The 20,300-nt window shown below is 33.6% G+C and overlaps 2 protein-coding genes across 2 annotated transcripts in view; one reads left to right on the top strand and one right to left on the bottom strand.

Annotated features, from left to right (window-relative positions):
• The window catches only part of LOC119604257, an 8,559-nt gene extending 4,487 nt beyond the window's left edge, over positions 1–4,072 (top strand). Inside the window, 10 exon segments of the mRNA XM_037956755.1 lie at positions 227–379; positions 560–691; positions 754–990; positions 1,875–2,003; positions 2,075–2,204; positions 2,271–2,393; positions 2,498–2,587; positions 3,063–3,186; positions 3,360–3,667; positions 3,730–4,072. Coding sequence (XP_037812683.1) covers positions 227–379; positions 560–691; positions 754–990; positions 1,875–2,003; positions 2,075–2,204; positions 2,271–2,393; positions 2,498–2,587; positions 3,063–3,186; positions 3,360–3,667; positions 3,730–3,882 — 1,579 coding nt within the window. The 3' untranslated portion in view covers positions 3,883–4,072.
• A 5,728-nt stretch (positions 4,073–9,800) lies between these two features.
• On the bottom strand, positions 9,801–20,240 carry LOC119604246 (histone-lysine N-methyltransferase trr). Its single transcript, XM_037956737.1, has 7 exons — positions 16,071–20,240; positions 14,149–15,822; positions 12,662–14,090; positions 11,994–12,592; positions 11,530–11,659; positions 10,256–10,438; positions 9,801–10,187 (listed from the first exon to the last, which is right to left on the bottom strand). Exons 1-7 carry the CDS (start codon positions 20,117–20,119, stop codon positions 10,095–10,097), a joined length of 8,157 nt encoding a protein of 2,718 aa, XP_037812665.1. The 5' UTR covers positions 20,120–20,240; the 3' UTR covers positions 9,801–10,094.
• Positions 20,241–20,300: the final 60 nt, after the last annotated feature.

Here is a 20,300-nt window from a genome sequence, read left to right as displayed (position 1 = left end):
AAATATCAAGTTCATCAATCTCACATCTTGTATACTTTAATATGTTAACAAAATACTTGCAAAATTTTAAATTAAATCCTTTTTTTAATTTTTTAAGAAATGTCATGAGTTTATAATTAAATTTCTTATAATTTTCCACATATTTGTATACGTGTGCGTATACTTAATATTCATGGTATTTTATTACACATACGTCTGTTGTTTGTTTTTATTATTTTCTTTTTAGTTCAAACTTGACACAACGTTTTGCTGTTACTGATCAGGCATTAAACAACATGACCACCTGGAGTGAGGTTAGTGTACCCACATCACCAGATGACGATGATTACGAGGTATTATTAAATCGTACTGAATTTCAAAGTCGTTTAAATGAGTTTAGGTAAATCCCTTTGATTTATATACACATTTTATCATGTTGTTGTTGTTCTATTAACAATGATTTTACAAGTCATTAACATCTAGAGCATTTAAAATACAAATCATCCAAACATCTAACAAACATTAATTAATATGTAAATTTTTAAAGTTATTTTTATAATGTCCTACCTACTCCCTTTAGGGATAGAATACGTACCGAACCGGAGGATAATTCAATAACTGATGTCATGAATTGGTATACATCGGTTAATAAGGCTTTGCTGCAGCATTTGTCGGAACAAATTAAAGAGGCTGATAATAGTGGGGTTTGGAGGTAAGTTTTAAGGATTATGATATTAATTAATATGTTTTGTTTGATTGATTTATTTTCTTTAGATATTTGGTGGGTTTTAAAAATCTTTTGAAGAGTATTGAATGTCAAAATATTGCCTCCTCTTTTGGCATTAAGTATTATGGTCGTGGCTATTTAAGTTCTGATGGTTTTGTTTCCTTTATACGTTATGAGTTTTTGGCAAGAGAACTTATTAATTCGACATTAAATTATGTGCCAAGACTGACCTCGATGTATAAAAATATTACAAAGACTGCAAAATATAAGAAAATGAAAAGAATGTAAGTAGAGTGGGACAAAAGTATATGAATGAACAGCGGTGGTAAAGTTATGAAGACCTCTCTAGGTTAGTCTATCGACTATTCTATAGAATAGTCTACTGAAAACTTTGAAGTCTAGACTAGACTATGGATTAGTCTCTATACCAGGTATGGCTTAGTCTATAGTCTAGTCTGGACTTGTCAATAGTTTAATCTCTAGACTAGTACATAGTCTATTCTCTAAACTAGTTTATAGTATAGTCTCTAGAATAGTATATTTTATAGTCTGTGATCCAGTATATAGTCCAGTCTCTGAACTAGTCTATTGACTAGTTTCTAGAACAGTCTATGGATTAGTCAATTGACTAGTCTCTGGTCTAGTCAATTAATTAGTCTATGGACTTATCTAATGACAAGTCTCTGCTCTAATTAATTAGTATATGGACTAATCTATTGACTAGTCTCTGCCGTAGTATATTGACAACTAATCTCTGGACTTGTTTATGTGGAATAGTCTATAAACTTGTCTCTGGACAAGGCTATCGACTAGTCTATGTACTAGTCCATGATCCCGTGTATAGTCCAGTCTCTGAACTAGTCCATTGACTAGTTTCTAGAACAGTCTATGGATTAGTCAATTGACTAGTCTCTGGTCTAGTCAATTAATTAGTCTATGGAGTTATCTGGTCTAGTCTAGTAAATAACTAGTCTCTGCACTATTTTTTGAACTAGTGTATATTCTAGTCTCTGTACTAGTCCATTGAATAGTCTATAAACTATTGTCTGGAGTAGTCTATGGACTTATTGCCGATATAATCATCACCAATAAATTATTTTACATCATTATGTCAATTAACATTAACACTTAGACTTTTAGCACTAAATTGTAATTAATGTTCCTCTAGGAGTTCCATAGTTTTAAAGAATAAACCAAATGTATCCGATGAACGAAGTGCCATTGAGTATTATGATTCCATGCACAATTACACCGACGATTTAAGAATTTTACAAAAGGATTTAAGACGTAAAATAAAGTAAGTAATTACCACAACAAAAACTCTTGTCTGGCAGAAGTGAAATAAATCGTTTTTTTTTAATTCTTAAGGGAATATGTCGATGAACAGTTAAGAGATGCTGCCAAAAAGGAAGCTGTGGGTATAGGTATTCTAGTGGTAGTTTTGTGTGTATCGCCCATTATAATTATATTAGTGAAAAATGCAGCGGCCACCATACAGGTGGGTGGAAAATTGACATTTATAATGAATAAATTATTTTTTAATAATACTTCATATTATTATTAGATGTACGCTTTAAATTTGGCCCAAAAAGCCAAAGAATTGAAAAGGGAAAAACGTAAAAGTGATTCTTTACTCTTTCAAATGTTGCCACCCAGTGTGGCCATGCAGTTGAAACACACGCAACAGGTGAGTGAATGATGATAACAAACGGAAATAAAGAATAAACATCTGTAGGTTATTAAATTACAATTAAACTATTTACTTTACGCATTTTCTATTTGTCTTTTTAGGTGCCAGCAGAACTATATGAATCGGCTACAATATATTTTAGTGATATTGTAGGTTTTACGGAAATTGCCGCCCGTTGCACCCCTTTAGAGGTTTGTATAATTTTGCTAGTGTTTATGTAGGTCATCATCATCATCATCATCTTATTTATAAACATAAATAAATAAACAAACACACAAGCAACTGCACTTGAAACATTTACTAGACTTGCTCTCTTCTCTCTTACTCTACTTTTAACAATTTCTCACCTTAAATTACACACTCCACAAATACACACAACATATACATACATACATTCAACGTAAATAACGCAAAACGGAAATTAATGTAAACATACAAACAACAAAACAACAACAACAACACAATAAAAATATAGTATAATAAAAACAAATTATTTTTCTATGTTTGTGTGCGTGCTTTGTTTCTTTGAACATGCTGCTACATGTCTTCGCGTACGATATCCTTTCACTCCAACTGAATATGTGATGTGACGATGATAATGATGATGCATCGTTGGATGGTTGCTTTCATGAATTTTAACGGATGATGATGGGTATTGGCAAAAAGGTGGTTACATTTTTAAATTCGATTTATCGTGTATTCGATGAACGCATTGAATGTTATGATGTTTACAAAGTTGAAACTATTGGTGATTCTTATATGGTTGCATCTGGATTGCCGGTTAAAAATGGTAAGCTAAAAAATCATTTGACAGTTATTTTTAACGGAATTATTTAAAGCAATCGGATAAAACTTTTGATTAAAATTTAACTACAACAACAACTTTTGTGTGGAATATTTTGTGTAAAATATATTTTCCTAATTTTGTTTTTTTTGTCCTTTTTTCTTAATTTTTACATTTAGGCAACAAACATTTTAGTGAAATTGCAACAATGGCACTTGATTTGCTAGACGCCTCGTCCTTTTTTAAAATACCACGTTCCATAGAAACACTACAAATACGTTGTGGCGTACATACCGGACCAGTGGTGGCTGGTATTGTTGGTACAAAAATGCCACGTTACTGTCTATTTGGTGATACGGTCAATACAGCATCACGTATGGAATCGACGGGGGAAGCGCATAAAATACATATTACTGAGGAAATGCATCAGGCTCTAATGAAAGTGGGTGGTTTTAAAACAGAACATCGTGGTCTTATAGATGTTAAGGTAAAATGAGCACGTAAATGTATGGAAATTTTTTCCACATTGTATTTTTTTACATTTTTTAGGGCAAAGGACTGATGAACACCTATTGGCTGACCTGCAAAGATGGTCCGGTTAGAGTGCGTGAAGAAATCTCTTGGTTTGCTGATATGCAACCTGTGTTTTTGGAAAATTTGAAATTAGAACCGGCCTATAAAAGTAGCAAACAGAAAAAATGAAATTCTATCAATCATGTTGTGTTTCCTTTCTATTCGTTTTCAAGTCATCACCATCGCAGCAACCACAAACCCACCAACAAATATCCATATAGTTAAATTCAATTAATAATACTAAATGATAAAAATAGTAATATGTAGTAAATTAATGTTGTTGTAGTATTAAAAATAGTTAGAAATATATGTTTGTCTGTATGTACTTTAATGTATCTATCATTGGCATTTGTAATGTCATCTATCACTAACATCTGTCTAATGATTAGTTTGTTCACTTGGCCCAGACAACCATACGGTTACAAACTTAAATAAAATGAATCTTATAGATACATGTGTATCTTTTTACATTAGGGTCATAACTTTTATACTATTTATGAAATTATGAAAACATTCCGTAATGTGTGTTAGGAAATATTAAATTAAATTAAAAATTGTTTATATAATATACGAAAAATATTTTAAATTCTTAAAAATAGTTTTAGTTTTAAACTTATTTATTTGGTTATCTCCCTAATGTTCATTGTACATTCGTAACTTGTCACAGTAATTGACTGCAGCCATATGAATTATTGCGACAAAACAAACGACCTTCATTTTTTCATCTCCACTTATATGATTATCTGAAAAATATTACTTTTATTTTACACAAATAGTAATAGTTACACACACTCACACATATTTACAATGAACAGTCGGTGGAAAAAGTAAGTCGGTAGTTAATAGACTATACTAAGGTGGAGTCCAGGCTATAGTACAGACTATACTAATGTTAAGCCTGTAGTGCAGACTATACTAAAGTCTAGACTATAGTCCAGACTAGACTATAGACTAGACAATAGACTAGACTATATACTAGACTATAGACTAGACTATAGACTAGACTATAGACTAGACTATAGACTAGACTATAGACTAGACTATAGACTAGACTATAGACTAGACTATAGACTAGACTATAGACTAGACTATAGACTAGACTATAGACTAGACTATAGACTAGACTATAGACTAGACTATAGACTAGACTATAGACTAGACTATAGACTAGACTATAGACTAGACTATAGACTAGACTATAGACTAGACTATAGACTAGACTATAGACTAGACTATAGACTAGACTATAGACTAGACTAGACTAGACTAGACTAGACTATAGACTAGACTAGACTATAGACTAGACTAGACTATAGACTAGACTAGACTATAGACTAGACTAGACTATAGACTAGACTATAGACTAGACTATAGACTAGACTATAGACTAGACTAGACTAGACTATAGACTAGACTATAGACTAGACTATAGACTAGACTATAGACTAGACTACAGACTAGACTATAGACTAGACTATAGACTAGACTATAGACTAGACTATAGACTAGACTATAGACTAGACTATAGACTAGACTATAGACTAGACTATAGACTAGACTATAGACTAGACTATAGACTAGACTATAGACTAGACTATAGACTAGACTATAGACTAGACTATAGACTAGACTATAGACTAGACTATAGACTAGACTATAGACTAGACTATAGACTAGACTATAGACTAGACTATAGACTACTAGACTATAGACTAGACTATAGACTAGACTATAGACTAGACTATAGACTAGACTATAGACTAGACTATAGACTAGACTATAGACTAGACTATAGACTAGACTATAGACTAGACTATAGACTAGACTATAGACTAGACTATAGACTAGACTATAGACTAGACTATAGACTAGACTATAGACTAGACTATAGACTAGACTATAGACTAGACTATAGACTAGACTATAGACTAGACTATAGACTAGACTATAGACTAGACTATAGACTAGACTATAGACTAGACTATAGACTAGACTATAGACTAGACTATAGACTAGACTATAGACTAGACTATAGACTAGACTATAGACTAGACTATAGACTAGACTATAGACTAGACTATAGACTAGACTATAGACTAGACTATAGACTAGACTATAGACTAGACTATAGACTAGACTATAGACTAGACTATAGACTAGACTATAGACTAGACTATAGACTAGACTATAGACTAGACTATAGACTAGACTATAGACTAGACTATAGACTAGACTATAGACTAGACTATAGACTAGACTATAGACTAGACTATAGACTAGACTATAGACTAGACTATAGACTAGACTATAGACTAGACTATAGACTAGACTATAGACTAGACTATAGACTAGACTATAGACTAGACTATAGACTAGACTATAGACTAGACTATAGACTAGACTATAGACTAGACTATAGACTAGACTATAGACTAGACTAGACTATAGACTAGACTAGACTATAGACTAGACTAGACTATAGACTAGACTAGACTAGACTATAGACTAGACGAATAGACTGACTATAGACTAGACTAGACTAGACTATAGACTAGACTATAGACTAGACTATGACTAGACTATAGATAGACTATAGACTAGACTATAGACTAGACTATAGACTAGACTATAGACTAGACTATAGACTAGACTAGACTATAGACTAGACTATAGACTAGACTATAGACTAGACTATAGACTAGACTATAGACTAGACTATAGACTAGACTATAGACTAGACTATAGACTAGACTATAGACTAGACTATAGACTCGACTATAGACTAGACTATAGACTAGACTATAGACTAGACTATAGACTAGACTATAGGACTAGACTATAGACTAGACTACTAGACTAGACTATAGACTAGACTATAGACTAGACTATAGACTAGACTATAGACTAGACTATAGACTAGACTATAGACTAGACTATAGACTAGACTATAGACTAGACTATAGACTAGACTATAGACTAGACTATAGACTAGACTATAGACTAGACTATAGACTACTAGACTATAGACTAGGACTATAGACTAGACTATAGACTAGACTATAGACTAGACTATAGACTAGACTATAGACTAGGGGGTTGGACCTTTATAGACTATCGACTAGACTAGACTATAGGACTTAGACTAGACTCTCGACTAGACTAGACTATAGGACTATAGACTATAAGACTAGGACTCCATAGACTAGACTAGACTATAGCACTAGCCTAATAGACTCGACTATAGACTAGACTATAGACTAGACTATAGACTAGACTATAGACTAGACTATAGACTAGACTATAGACTAGACTATAGACTAGACTATAGACTAGACTATAGACTAGACTATAGACTAGACTATAGACTAGACTATAGACTAGACTATAGACTAGACTATAGACTAGACTATAGACTAGACTATAGACTAGACTATAGACTAGACTATAGACTAGACTATAGACTAGACTATAGACTAGACTATAGACTAGACTATAGACTAGACTAATAGACTAGACTATAGACTAGACTATAGACTAGACTATAGACTAGACCTATAGACTAGACTATAGACTAGACTATAGACTAGACTATAGACTAGACTATAGACTAGACTATAGACTAGACTATAGACTAGACTATAGACTAGACTATAGACTAGACTATAGACTAGACTATAGACTAGACTATAGACTAGACTATAGACTAGACTATAGACTAGACTATAGACTAGACTATAGACCTAGACTATAGACTAGACTATAGACTAGACTATAGACTAGACTATAGACTAGACTATAGACTAGACTATAGACTAGACTATAGACTAGACTATAGACTAGACTATAGACTAGACTATAGACTAGACTATAGACTAGACTATAAGACTAGACTCTACTAGACTAGACTATAGACTAGACTATAGACTAGACTATAGACTAGACTATAGACTAGACTATAGACTAGACTATAGACTAGACTATAGACTAGACTATAGACTAGACTATAGACTAGACTATAGACTAGACTATAGACTAGACTATAGACTAGACTATAGACTAGACTATAGACTAGACTATAGACTAGACTATAGACTAGACTATAGACTAGACTATAGACTAGACTATAGACTAGACTATAGACTAGACTATAGACTAGACTATAGACTAGACTATAGACTAGACTATAGACTAGACTATAGACTAGACTATAGACTAGACTATAGACTAGACTATAGACTAGACTATAGACTAGACTATAGACTAGACTATAGACTAGACTATAGACTAGACTATAGACTAGACTATAGACTAGACTATAGACTAGACTATAGACTAGACTATAGACTAGACTATAGACTAGACTATAGACTAGACTATAGACTAGACTATAGACTAGACTATAGACTAGACTATAGACTAGACTATAGACTAGACTATAGACTAGACTATAGACTAGACTATAGACTAGACTATAGACTAGACTATAGACTAGACTATAGACTAGACTATAGACTAGACTATAGACTAGACTATAGGACTAGACTATAGACTAGACTATAGACTAGACTATAGACTAGACTATAGACTAGACTATAGACTAGACTATAGATAGACTATAGACTAGACTATAGACTAGACTATAGACTAGACTATAGACTAGACTATAGACTAGACTATAGACTAGGACTATAGACTAGACTATAGACTAGACTATAGACTAGACTATAGACTAGACTAGACTATAGACTAGGACTATAGACTAGACTACTATAGACTAGACTATAGACTAGACTATAGACTAGACTATAGACTAGACTATAGACTAGACTATAGACTAGACTATAGACTAGACTATAGACTAGACTATAGACTAGACTATAGACTAGACTATAGACTAGATATAGACTAGACTATAGACTTGACCGTAGATTTAGTACATTTTCGAAAACAATTTAAAAATTTTAATAAATTGAAAATTATTTTCAATTCATGTTCAAAATATAAGCAGTTTTAGATATGTTCGAAAAGTTTCAAAAATTCGAACTTATGTTCGAATAATTTTTAAAACTGTTAAAATAATCTCGATAGGATAATAATATAATTTTTTCAATTTCAAACTTAAAATGTTCAATGATTTTTCATTTAGTTTCATAATATTAACTTTTTAAGATATGTTCGAAAATTTAAACTTGTTCGAAAATTTAAACTTGTTCGAAAATTTTTTAATCTATTAAAATAGTCTGTAATCATAGGGGTTCATAAAAATTAAATTTTAATTCAATTTAAAACAAAATTCGAAAAAAAATTTTTTTAATATTTTATTTTCTTTATCAAATATAATAAAATATGCTCATTATACATACACAATATATTTGAATATAATTTTTTTAAATGTTTTTCTTGTTTTTTTGTTTTGTTGTTTGCATTACTTAACATACATAATTGAGAAAAATCTGTTAACAATAATAATAATATTATATAGACGATTTTTGTTTGTTTGTTTACATAATGTGTACATTATTAAATTAATCATAATCATATCTCATCATCTATAACAAATTTGAATGCACTACATCATTTAGTGTAATTAAATATTAACACTATTTATGTAATAATAATAAAAAATAAAAATTATATAAAAAATTAAAAATATAGAACAAAATTTATAAAAAAAAAAGAAAATGTATGTTTTTTGCTAAATATTTATAATATATATATAGTAATAATTAATAAACATGAACATGATTGATGATAGAAAAAGTAAATAATAATAGTAATTATATTATTAAATAATTAATTATATTTATATTATATTATATGTATATGTTGTTTAAATGTGTAATAATGATGATTTTTATTAACATAATTATTATTAGGTGTGTGTATGTGTGTAAAAAGACAAAAAAATATAGAAATAAATTGAAAATATTTTCAACCAAATTCACTGGCTTTTATTTAAACTAGTTTTTTTTTTGTTATACTTTTTTGCTTATAATAAAATGTATATATGTACAACTTGTTTGTACATAAAAGAAAATATATGTATATATTTTGAATATCTAATAGATTAAATTATAATTATTGTTATAACTAATAAATAATGTAGTGCATTTTAACTAAATAAAATATATTTATATATTTATTGTAGAAGTAAGTTTTTTTGTTTTTAATTGTTATTATTATTATTTAATACACTAACGTGATTGTGTTTTACTTTAAATCTAATATATTTATATATATTTTATATACTTTTATACTTAACATTAGAAAAAAAAAAACAAAATATTAACTAAAAAAAAACGTTTGTTACGAAATTGGAGAGTCAATTTAATTTATTTTCCTTAATTCATCCATTTTCGACAATTGGGGGCACCACACATACAGGGTATTTTACTACCTTCGTCTTCCAGGTCAAATTTATAATCATAAGAAAGCTATGGGAGTAGAAACAAATAAATATATAAGTTCCTGTGGTTGCTTTTATATAAACGTTTATACTTACCTCTTCACCACGATTAATTCTACGTTTAGCGAATATTATAATTCGTAAATCACGATCAACTTCAACAATTTCCGTAACACAATTTGGATTGCACGAGTGATTTATATAACGTGCCAGGCCACCAGATAGTGTTGCATCAACCACACGATCTTCATCCAAACGAAACATGTATATGCCACGATTCTAAAAAAAAAAGATAATTTTTTGTCTTTTAATCATCTGGATTCATAAAATTTATATTTGGCGCCAATTAAATAAAATTAAAAATTATTCAAATTCGAAATTTGAAATTTTGAAAATAATTTCCAAAATTTCAATGAATTTGTATGTATTTTGTTTCTAGTTTCAATATATATTCTCTTTAAGAATGTTCGAAAATTTTCGAAAATTCAAACGCTTTTATATTAGAGGTCAATTTCTTTTTCCAATTTCGAACTTAAAAATTTTGAAAATAATTTCTAAAATTTTAATGAATTTTAAAGTATTTTGATTCTAGTTTTTAAAATATAAGCATTTTAAAAATGTTCGAAAATTCGAACTTATGTTCGAAAACGTTTTAAGGCTTTTAAATAATCTCTATATCATGAGGATTCATAAAACTTAACTATTAATTATATAGAAGGTCAATTTCTTAAATTTCACAATTTCGAACTTAAAAATTTTGAAAATAATTTCTAAAATTTTAATGAATTTTAAAGTATTTTGATTCTAGTTTCATAATATAAGCCTTTTAATAATGTTCGAAAATTTTCGAAAATTCGAACTTATGTCCGAAAATTTTTGAAACCCTTTAAATAATCTTTAAATCATGAAGATTCAAAAAAATATAATTTTATCCAATTTCGAACTTAAAAATTTTTTAAATAATTTCATAATTTTCATTAATTTTGAAAGCATTTTCAAAGAAGTTTCAAAATGTAAGCATTTTAGAAATGTTCGAAAATTCGAACTTATGTTCGAAAAATTTTTAAAGCTTTTATAATAATCTCTAAATTATGAGGATTCATAAACATACAATTTTAGCTTTGTTTGAGGTTAATTTCTCAAATTTTTCAATTTCGAACTTAAAAATTTTGAATATTTTTTTTAAATTTCATGAATTTCAAATATTTTCAATATGTCAAAAATTCGAAGTAATGTTCGAAAATTCATAAAAGATTACGCGTTTTCGAAATTGTTCATTAAAACATAAAAACTGTTAAAATAGTTTTCAAAACTCCATGAAGTTCAAAGTATTTTAGTTTTAGAAAATAACAAATCCAACAATAACTTACCCTTGCTTCATATTGTTTTTCACGTATTTCAGAAACTTCAGAACGTATTACTTCACCGATATATTCAATAATCATGGTATGACGTTCCATATCACGTGCAGCATATAAACCCAAACCTTGAATTTTCGATCTAAAACGAAAAACAAAACAAAAACATATCGTTAAAAAATCAAATTAAAAGATTTAAAAAATTCAGAAAAAGTGTTTAGTTTGATTCGAACTTTTTGATTCTCGAAACTCGCTACACAGCTCCTTATCATCCTTGTAAACATCATCATTTTATGTTCTTCACAAGTTTGAAGAAAGCTTTTTTTTAACCCCTTTCATTCTTGTTATCGATCTTATTATTACCCTTTGTCAGGTGCCAGTGAAGCAACACTTTTTGTTTCTGTATGTTTTGTCTTTTTTCCCATTGATTCTATTTTAGTTATAAATCAACAAACATCTTGTTTAGCAAAACTTACCGAGCCAAATAAACATTATTACGCCATTCTTGTTTCATTTTCTTATACTGTGAACTCTTCGAATGCACAAACTGTTTACTATAGGGGCATGATACTTCACCGGCCGCTGCCACCGTATTCATATTGCCTTGGTGACCCAGTGAATTGACATTGCTGCAGGTTCTTTGCGGATGATGTTTCTTCCAACCCATCAGTTGTCTAAGCTTTGGTTCGGTACGAGCTGCCCCAGAGGGATTTAAGGCTAAGGGTAAATCTAATAAAGGATTGCGGCCATATTTGAAGCGATAATTTGTTAAGGTCTCTACACCCGGTAGACTTTCGATAATGCGTACAATGGAGGGTTCCGTTAGACCGAATAAATCTTCGCCGCTTATAAACTCGGGATACAATTTCACCAAGTTATGAGTTTTGCGCATTTCAGCCACTGGCTGTAAAACCCGTTGCCACACCGCTTTCGGCGTAATGTCACGTAATTCTACATCTGTTTTGGTGGGTTCCTGGACAATAATGCGGAATTCGGGACGACCACCGGCCTCAGCAATGGAACAAATGTAACGACAACGTTTATTGGGACGATGCATGGACCAATAGAAACGTATCTGTAACAATAATGAACAAGTTATATTATAAATTTATAAACCCTTTATAAAGCATTGAAAAGCACTTACAATTTTATAGCCAATTGGATATATATAATTTGGTGTATGAAATGCTTCCAACTGATGCGGCAACAATTGTCCTACATTTAAAAATATTAAACTGCCAACACGCATTAAATTCATCATTTCCGAATGATGCATTATAGCGGCTACTTGACGATTTTCATCTCTTTCCACAAACACTCGACGAGGCACTGACAATGTTATCAGCTCCTTATCTTTATCGTTACGCGAAGCATGTGCCTGACAGTGTATGGTTTTATTTTGATAGAATACACACTGATCTCTAATGGCGCAGGGCAAATGGAAAACAGCTCCACAACGTGTCTTATAACATTTAACTGTTGCACCCAGTTGTTGGCAAGTATTGCAAGTTTGATTAAGACCATTTTGTAGGGCCAAATGAAAGTTAACCAGACCACCGCTTTGGGTTTCGTAGACCTCTGTCGACCATAAGGCACAATTTAAATGCACCCATTTGTCGACATCGAAATTTAAGAGACGCGAAGGACCATCTACTACACCATCGCCCAGTTGGCTACATAAAACACATTGACGTCGATCCTCGATTGGATGATGGGTGCCGGGTTCACCGAGATTGCATTGTGGTGTGGTTACCGACATTGTTATATCCATTTTAAATAATAAATCGCGTATTTCTTTTTCGGACATACGCTTGACAGGTGTTGTGGCTTGAAAACATTTTGAATTGAAGTAACGAAAGGGAATTTTCTTCGGTTTGGGTTCTGCCACCTCAGATTTATCTTCTTTAATTGCTGCTAAAGCTGCCGTTGTTGTCGCCACTATTGTTGCACTGCTAGTGTTTGCTGCTGTTGTTGAAGCTGTTACTGATGTAGATTTGTCTGTTTGTTCTATTGTACCCAGTAAATCCTTCAAACTGTCCTTATCATCGACAAGTCTATCCAAATCGCTTTGTTTTGCTGCTTCTACAGCTGCTTCGAATGCTGAATCAGCACTTTTAACGTCTAATACTGATTTTAGATCCGATGAAGATGTTTTCTTTTCAATCGACCAACGGAACTGTACATAACATTCTTTATTACAGAAATATCTGGGTTTTGTGGGCTGCATTAAGGCAGCATGGAATCGTGTCTTTGTTAAATCATCGGTATTTTTAATGCAACGACCTTTAATGGCCTTGCCGCAATGACGACACATTTTATATTTTCCATTTAAGAGATTTTGTATAGAGAGATGTTTTAAGGCTTTTTCCCGATCGATGGGTGCAAGGGCAGCATTATCATGTTTAGACTCACATTCAGCATCAACATCCCCATTGTTATCCACAACTTTATACGGAATTGGTGTGGATAATTGTAAAAGATTGGCTAGATTTTTCAAAACATCCAACAAGCGTTCAGCCGAGGAAGTCGGCAATGATAAAATGACATTCTGATTGTTAAGACTGTTTTTAATGCTAAAGGAAAAAATAGATTAACAATTTAAATTAAAAAAAATCAAAAGCCTTTACTTACCCCACTTTATTATCTATTAAATCATCTGGATGATCTTTCATATATAAACCATTTGCAGCAGCATCATTTTCTAAAGGTTTCAGTGGTGTTTTCTTGCGTTTTGTTATTAAAGCCATCGAATTAACAAACGGTATCACAGGCGACATACGTCCCAACTTCTGTTGGGTACTACTCATTAAGATTAGACCAGGAAATGTTTCCTGTTGCAACATATTTAAGCGCATCGTTTTCACTGGATCCACAGGCATTAGCAATTTATTACTAACGACTTCTGGCGCATCTACAGCTCTTTCTCTGTACACTTTAACCCAACTGGACAATTTTTCTGGTTCTGTTTTATACGTGAACGACGTAAATTCTTGATCGTAATAATTGTTTTGTATGGTAGACGAATTTGTTTCATCTTTTGTCTTTAGATCCATGAAATTCATAGAATCATAAAAAGGCACTTTGTTGGGCAAATAGGCAGCACCGTATTCGCCTTCCAGTTCTTGTTCAAACATATGGGATCTTTCATTTTGCCGGCTTTCTTTAACAGGTGATGTTGCATTGGAATTGGAATTCGAATTTGAATTGCTGGAAAAATTGCGCCAGCCATATATGTTGCAAACACCGTAATTAACATTGAGCTGAGGTTCCAACACTTGTAAAGGTTGCATTTGACGCATGTGTGACAGTAGATTATCGATGTAACCATCATAGTCCTCCTCCAACTTCAGTGATTTACGAGAGCGTTTTTTAGCATTCGCTGCATTTGATGTGCTGGCCAATGATGGTGTACTATTTGTGGCAGTATCTTTGGTATTGCCAATCAATTGTCTACGTTGTTTTTGTTGATCACGTTTACGTTTTTTGCGTTCAGCATCTTTAGATGCTGAATTAGGGGCTGTAACAGATGAGGATGCAGTTACTGTTGTGTGGCCGGTTGTGGCAGCATTTAACAGAGATGAACCTGCAATGTTTTGTTGCTGAGTATGTGCTAATTGTTGCTGATGCTGTTGCGCTTGTTGATGGGTTGCTGCCATATGTTGTTGTGCTTGTTGTGATTGCTGTTGTTTATTGTTTAAATTTAGATGAGATGGTCCCTCATTGGTTGGTGTCGAAGGAACTGAGTTTGTTGGTGTTGACGTCACAGAACTAGTCAAAGTATTTTGCAAAGTTGTTGATGTTGCAACTCTAAATGTTTGTGATTGCTGCTGCTGTTGTTGTTGTTGTTGTTGTTGCAATTGAGCCTGCTGCATTTGCTGTTGAAATTGTGAACTTTCATCTACTTCCATTTTAACAGTCTGTTTAGTTTGATCATGTTGTTGTTGCTGTTGTTGCTGCTGCTGTTGTTGTTGCATATGTTGCATGAGAATCTGATTTTGACTTTGTTGTGAATGTAGATGATGTTGTTGCTGCTGCTGATGTTGTGTTGTCTGTTGTATGTTCGTTGATGGAGTTGTTGTTGATTGACTATCCACCACTTTGGCTTGATTATTGCTTTCAGCTTGCCCTCCCTCAGTTGGACCACTAAAGGATTTGTTTTGCTGTATGGTCCCGACAAATTGCTGATGACTTTGACCTTGACTCACATTTAGATTTGCATTCATGGATGTGCTAGATGATAATGACGTTGGCGTATTTGCGATTTGTTGATTGCCATGTGTATTAAGAATAACATTGCCACCAATCCTATACAGAAAAAAGTAATTCATTATAAAATTAATTTTTTTAATTCTTAAAAAATTAGATTTTTGTTACAAATCTGTTACATTTTTGGTGAAAAACTGATTTTTTTTAAATTCGATTTTGGTTCTGATTTATGATGAAAAAAACTGAATTTTAGCGAAAAAATCTATTTCTCGTTGAAAAAAACTGAATTTTTGTTGATATTGATATCGTATATTTTTATGGATCAAGATATCAGAATTTGTACTTACTTTTCTTTATTTAAAGCAGAAGCATTACTAAATGATCGGCTAACATACATTTGCTGATTTTGAAGCTGCTGTTGTTGTTGCTGCTGTTGTTGTTGTTGCTGATGTTGTTGTTGCTGCTGTTGTTGCAATTGCTGTTGCTGTTGTAAATGATGTTGCTGTAAAATCTGCTGTTGTTGCTGCTGCTGTTCTGCGGCTGCTTTTTTAACATCTTGTACGTATTTCGTGATTTTTGTTGTTAAAGTGGCTTGATTTTGACTTTGAGTTGTTTGATTTGCTTGTAAGAATTGTTTAAACGATTGTTGGCCACTGGTTATACTATTGCTACTTATTTGCACAGGCACCGATGAGGTTGTGGTTGAAGTTAATGAATCTGTTTGTGTTTTTTGTTGCTGTTGTTCAGATTTCAATATAGAATCTCCTGGATGTTGTGTTTGTTGTAAAGAAAATAATTCAATATTTTGTTCAGAATGATCTTTATTCAAAGAAGACTGAGTGGGTGTCGGCTGTGGTTTGGAGACAAATGAAGTTTCCTTTGATATGAGAGCAGAAAGTTTTTGTTTGTCCGAATGCGAATGAGTTAAGTTGGTTTTAGTCGTAGAAATAATTAATGAAGGAGTATTCGTACTACTGCTACTACTACTAATGCTGCTATTTATTGGAGTTGTTGTTAATGAGTGTGGAGGTGTTGGTACGGGAGAGGCACCTTGTTGATTCGACGCTTTCATACTGTCATTTAATAGTTTCAACGATTGTGATGTATTGGTGGGAGGAGTTTGTGAAACCGATACCGGTGTCGTTGAAGATTCACTAGCAGGTACTGGTGGTATGACAGGTCTAGCCAATTGGGCTTCCAGAGAACTAACCAAACCCAAACTCGGTGCACGTACATTGATTACTTTACGTGCCGGTAAAACATTAGTTGAAGTCGTGGAAGCTGCACTTCCGCCAGAACGTGAATTGTTGTTGTTTTGATTTTGATTACTGGGAGCTGTATTGGAATTCTGTAACAATTGCTTGAGTAGAACATTATTGCTTTCCTCGGGTTTTGGCAGGTTGATTATCTGTTGCGGTGGTGGTGGATCAACATTTGAGTTTGTTTGAGTTGTTGTTGCCGATGTTGCATTTGCATGGTTGTATTGGGAAGAGTGTCCTTGATTTAGAGAAAACTTGGATGATGTTACTGCTGCACCAGTTGTTATTGACTCCGATGGATGATTTTCTGTGGTTGATGTGGTGTTGCTTGCATCATGCGATTGCGACTGTTGTTGCGTTTGTTGTTGGTTTAATAACAGCTGTTGCTGTTGTTGTTGCTGCTGCTGTTGTTGTTTTTGTAACTGTTGCATTTGTTGTTTATGCAATAGCTGTTGTCGGTGCTGATGCAACTGCTGTTGACGGGCGTTTTGCAACTGTTGTATGTGAATTTGTTGGGGATGATTTTGTTGCTGTTGTTGTATTTGCATATGAATTTGTTGCTGCTGCTGTTGTTGTGGTACGTGATTTTGGTGCTGCTGTTGTGCAGTTTGTTGTTGTTGCTGCTGTATTTGTAATTGTATATGTTGAGTTTGTTGTTGTGTCTGTTGAATCTGCTGCTGTTGTTGTTGCTGTTGCAGCTGTTGCTTTTGATGCTGTTCCAATATCTCTACCTTTTTCTTATCTTCATCTTCCTGTGGCGGTTTGGTTTTTGTAATCTTCACATAACTTCCATCACTACTGCTATACAAACCTGGCAAAACTTGAATTATTTTACGATTTTGCGTTATATGAGCAGTTTGTTGTTGTTGCGTTTGTGTTTGTTGTACATTTACTGTCCCCGATTCGTTGCCTCCGCCAGAATCCGTTGTTGTTGCAGTCCCACTAGACGTATCTGTATCATTTTGAGAATTAGCAGCGCCTGAGACTGACGTTGTTGTATTAACTACATTTGGCTGTATGTTGAGATTAAGACGTGTTCCACTAGTAATTTTGTTAGTTCCAGCTGCTGTTGTAACGCACAATGTATTTTTAGAGCCAGAGGTGGTGAACACTTGTTGGGAGGCTGAACTTTTGGCCAACATTAAGGAAATGTTCCGAGGAAAATTTGTAGTCATCGTATTGCCAAGGGAGGCGGCAACATTGGCCGCACTAACATTGGCAAATTGTGATTTGGTTAAAATAAGTTTCTGTTGTCCACTTACAGCGTCCGCCATGCTCAGGGATACAGTTGAAACATTTCCTGATGTGGTAACCAATTGAGGAGAATTTTGTCTTACTATACTGATCGTAGGGCATATGTTGATTCTCTGCTGTTGTGGCTGTTGCTGCTGCGGCTGTTGAGCATTGCCCTGCTCTAGATTTTCCATTTGTGTGGCTAATGTGGTACGAATATTTGAGGCATTTAGATGTTGTTGCGGCCCCGATGTGTGTACAACTTTTACGCTGGCTGGCAAGTATTCTGTGGCTATGATTGACGTATTGCTACTGGTGTCTCCGCTTGTATTTGTCTTTACCAGCTGTGGTGACTTTTCCAATATTTTTATCGTTGAATCGGCAGCAATTTTCGTTGAAACTTGTTCACTTGTACCCCCGCTGGCCGCATTTGCCGAAGAAGAGGAATCTTCTATATTGGCGGTAGACGTGGTTTTTATTATGGCGCCAGCGGGTATTTCTTTGACAAAACTTAGCTGCTGTTTCTTTTGGGGCGAAGGTAAAATATGTCCCTGTATTGTCTGCTGCTGTTGTTGTAAGTTATGCGGATCTGGTTTAGTAGAGGTAATCGTAACTACTCCAGATGTTTGCTGCAGCAATGTAGATTTATTCGTTTGTACAGCCTGTATTTGCAGTGGTATCTTTTTACTCATCACTTTGGCTTGAACAATTTTGGCCGTCGATACTGGTTTAATTTGCAATTTCGAAAAGGACACATACGTCGGTTGAGTGACTTTCTGGCCTCGTTTTATATTTAATATTTTACTCAGTTGAGTCTGTGACGTTGGATTGCCTCCAGTCTGAATGGTATGTATCACACTTTTTGTACCGTCAACAGAACCAGCTTGGCCGGAATTACCACTACCCGTTTGTATGACTTGGGTGGAGCTTAAAGGCTTTAATAAAGGCACTGATATGGTTGTATTGCCTATGGAAACTTTGGCAGTCGTTTGAGTTACCTCGGGTAATAACTTCTTGGACGAAACCATTAAGGATTGATTCTTAACCGCACCTTGTAGATTCTTTATATTAACAGACTCTCCCGTCTGACCGGCCACATTGCTAACGGAGCATACCCGACTATAAGTAAAAGTGTTCTGAGGATTTATGGTTGTGTTGGAAGCAGAGATAAGTATTTGTTCTGTTTTTTTATCGCCGCCGACCATGGATATTTTATTTCCGCCTTGGCCTTCGCTGGTTGTAATTAACTTCAAGTCAATGCTGTCCCCTAGTGATTTTTTTGCCTCCGCCATTCCAATTTGTAAACGCTTGGGAGGTGGCTTCGTGCTCATGGCAGTTATGTAGGAAGTGGCAGCATTACCACTGGGGTCACCTTCTATATGGATAATGCGCTCTTCCACGCAGCCCTCATTATTTAAATTTCCCGAAGATGTATCACTTTTATTGGTAACATGTTTGCGTATAAATAATAGTTCTTCACCACCGGCCGTTGTGGTCGTAAATGTTTTTCCACCGGATTCACAGCTTTCTTCACTCATGGTGCCCGTCGTTGTGGCGTCTTCTACTATTAATGAATACCCAGCCGCTGCTGCTGAGGATGGCGCTGTTGTTGTCGTCGACGCACTTGTTTCGTTTAATTTCATTCTTGACTTTAGTTTTTTACTATTCATTTCTGCTGCGGCAGCCGCAATAACATTATTGCTGGTTATTAGATGTGTGGCCTGCTGTACGGCAGGATTTGAAGCACCTGCAACATTAGTTAAAACACTCCCACTCTTTTCCAATTTCAGCTTTTTACTTTCATCATCGTGGCTTTCATTGGATGTTCGTTTCACTGTTTGTCCTGTTGTTATTTTAAATGTTGTAAATTTGTCAAAATCTGTTGTTGTGGGTTGATGTGACATTCTAAATGTTTTTCATCTGCTAAGTATTTATTGTTAATTTTTGTACAAAAAAAATTGAAAAGAAAATTATAAAAAAATTATAATTTTTCTGTTTTTTCTCTTCTCAACACAAAATCGTACGCCAAAGACCTGCGCCGATAAATATAAACGGCGGCAGCGGCGGCGTCTTACTATAAAAATT

The sequence above is a fragment of the Lucilia sericata genome, unplaced genomic scaffold (genome assembly GCF_015586225.1).
Source record: "Lucilia sericata isolate MDLA Ls3-8-SP2 unplaced genomic scaffold, ASM1558622v1 Contig000375F_arrow, whole genome shotgun sequence".
In the NCBI taxonomy this organism is placed as follows: Eukaryota; Metazoa; Arthropoda; class Insecta; order Diptera; family Calliphoridae; genus Lucilia; species Lucilia sericata.
Note: the sequence above shows the minus strand (reverse complement) of the source record. Positions and strands in the feature narration are given on the sequence as shown.

What these genes read in the sequence shown, in the direction of transcription:
- LOC119604246 (XM_037956737.1), bottom strand. Translation starts at nt 20,119, where the DNA reads ATGTCACATCAACCCACAACAACAGATTTTGACAAATTTACAACATTT. An exon ending in TCTGCTTTAAATAAAGAAAA is followed by an intron (nt 15,823 to 16,070) that starts GTAAGTACAAAT and finishes TTTTCTGTATAG; the next exon opens with GATTGGTGGCAATGTTATTC. An exon ending in TTAATAGATAATAAAGTGGG is followed by an intron (nt 14,091 to 14,148) that starts GTAAGTAAAGGC and finishes TTTTTCCTTTAG; the next exon opens with CATTAAAAACAGTCTTAACA.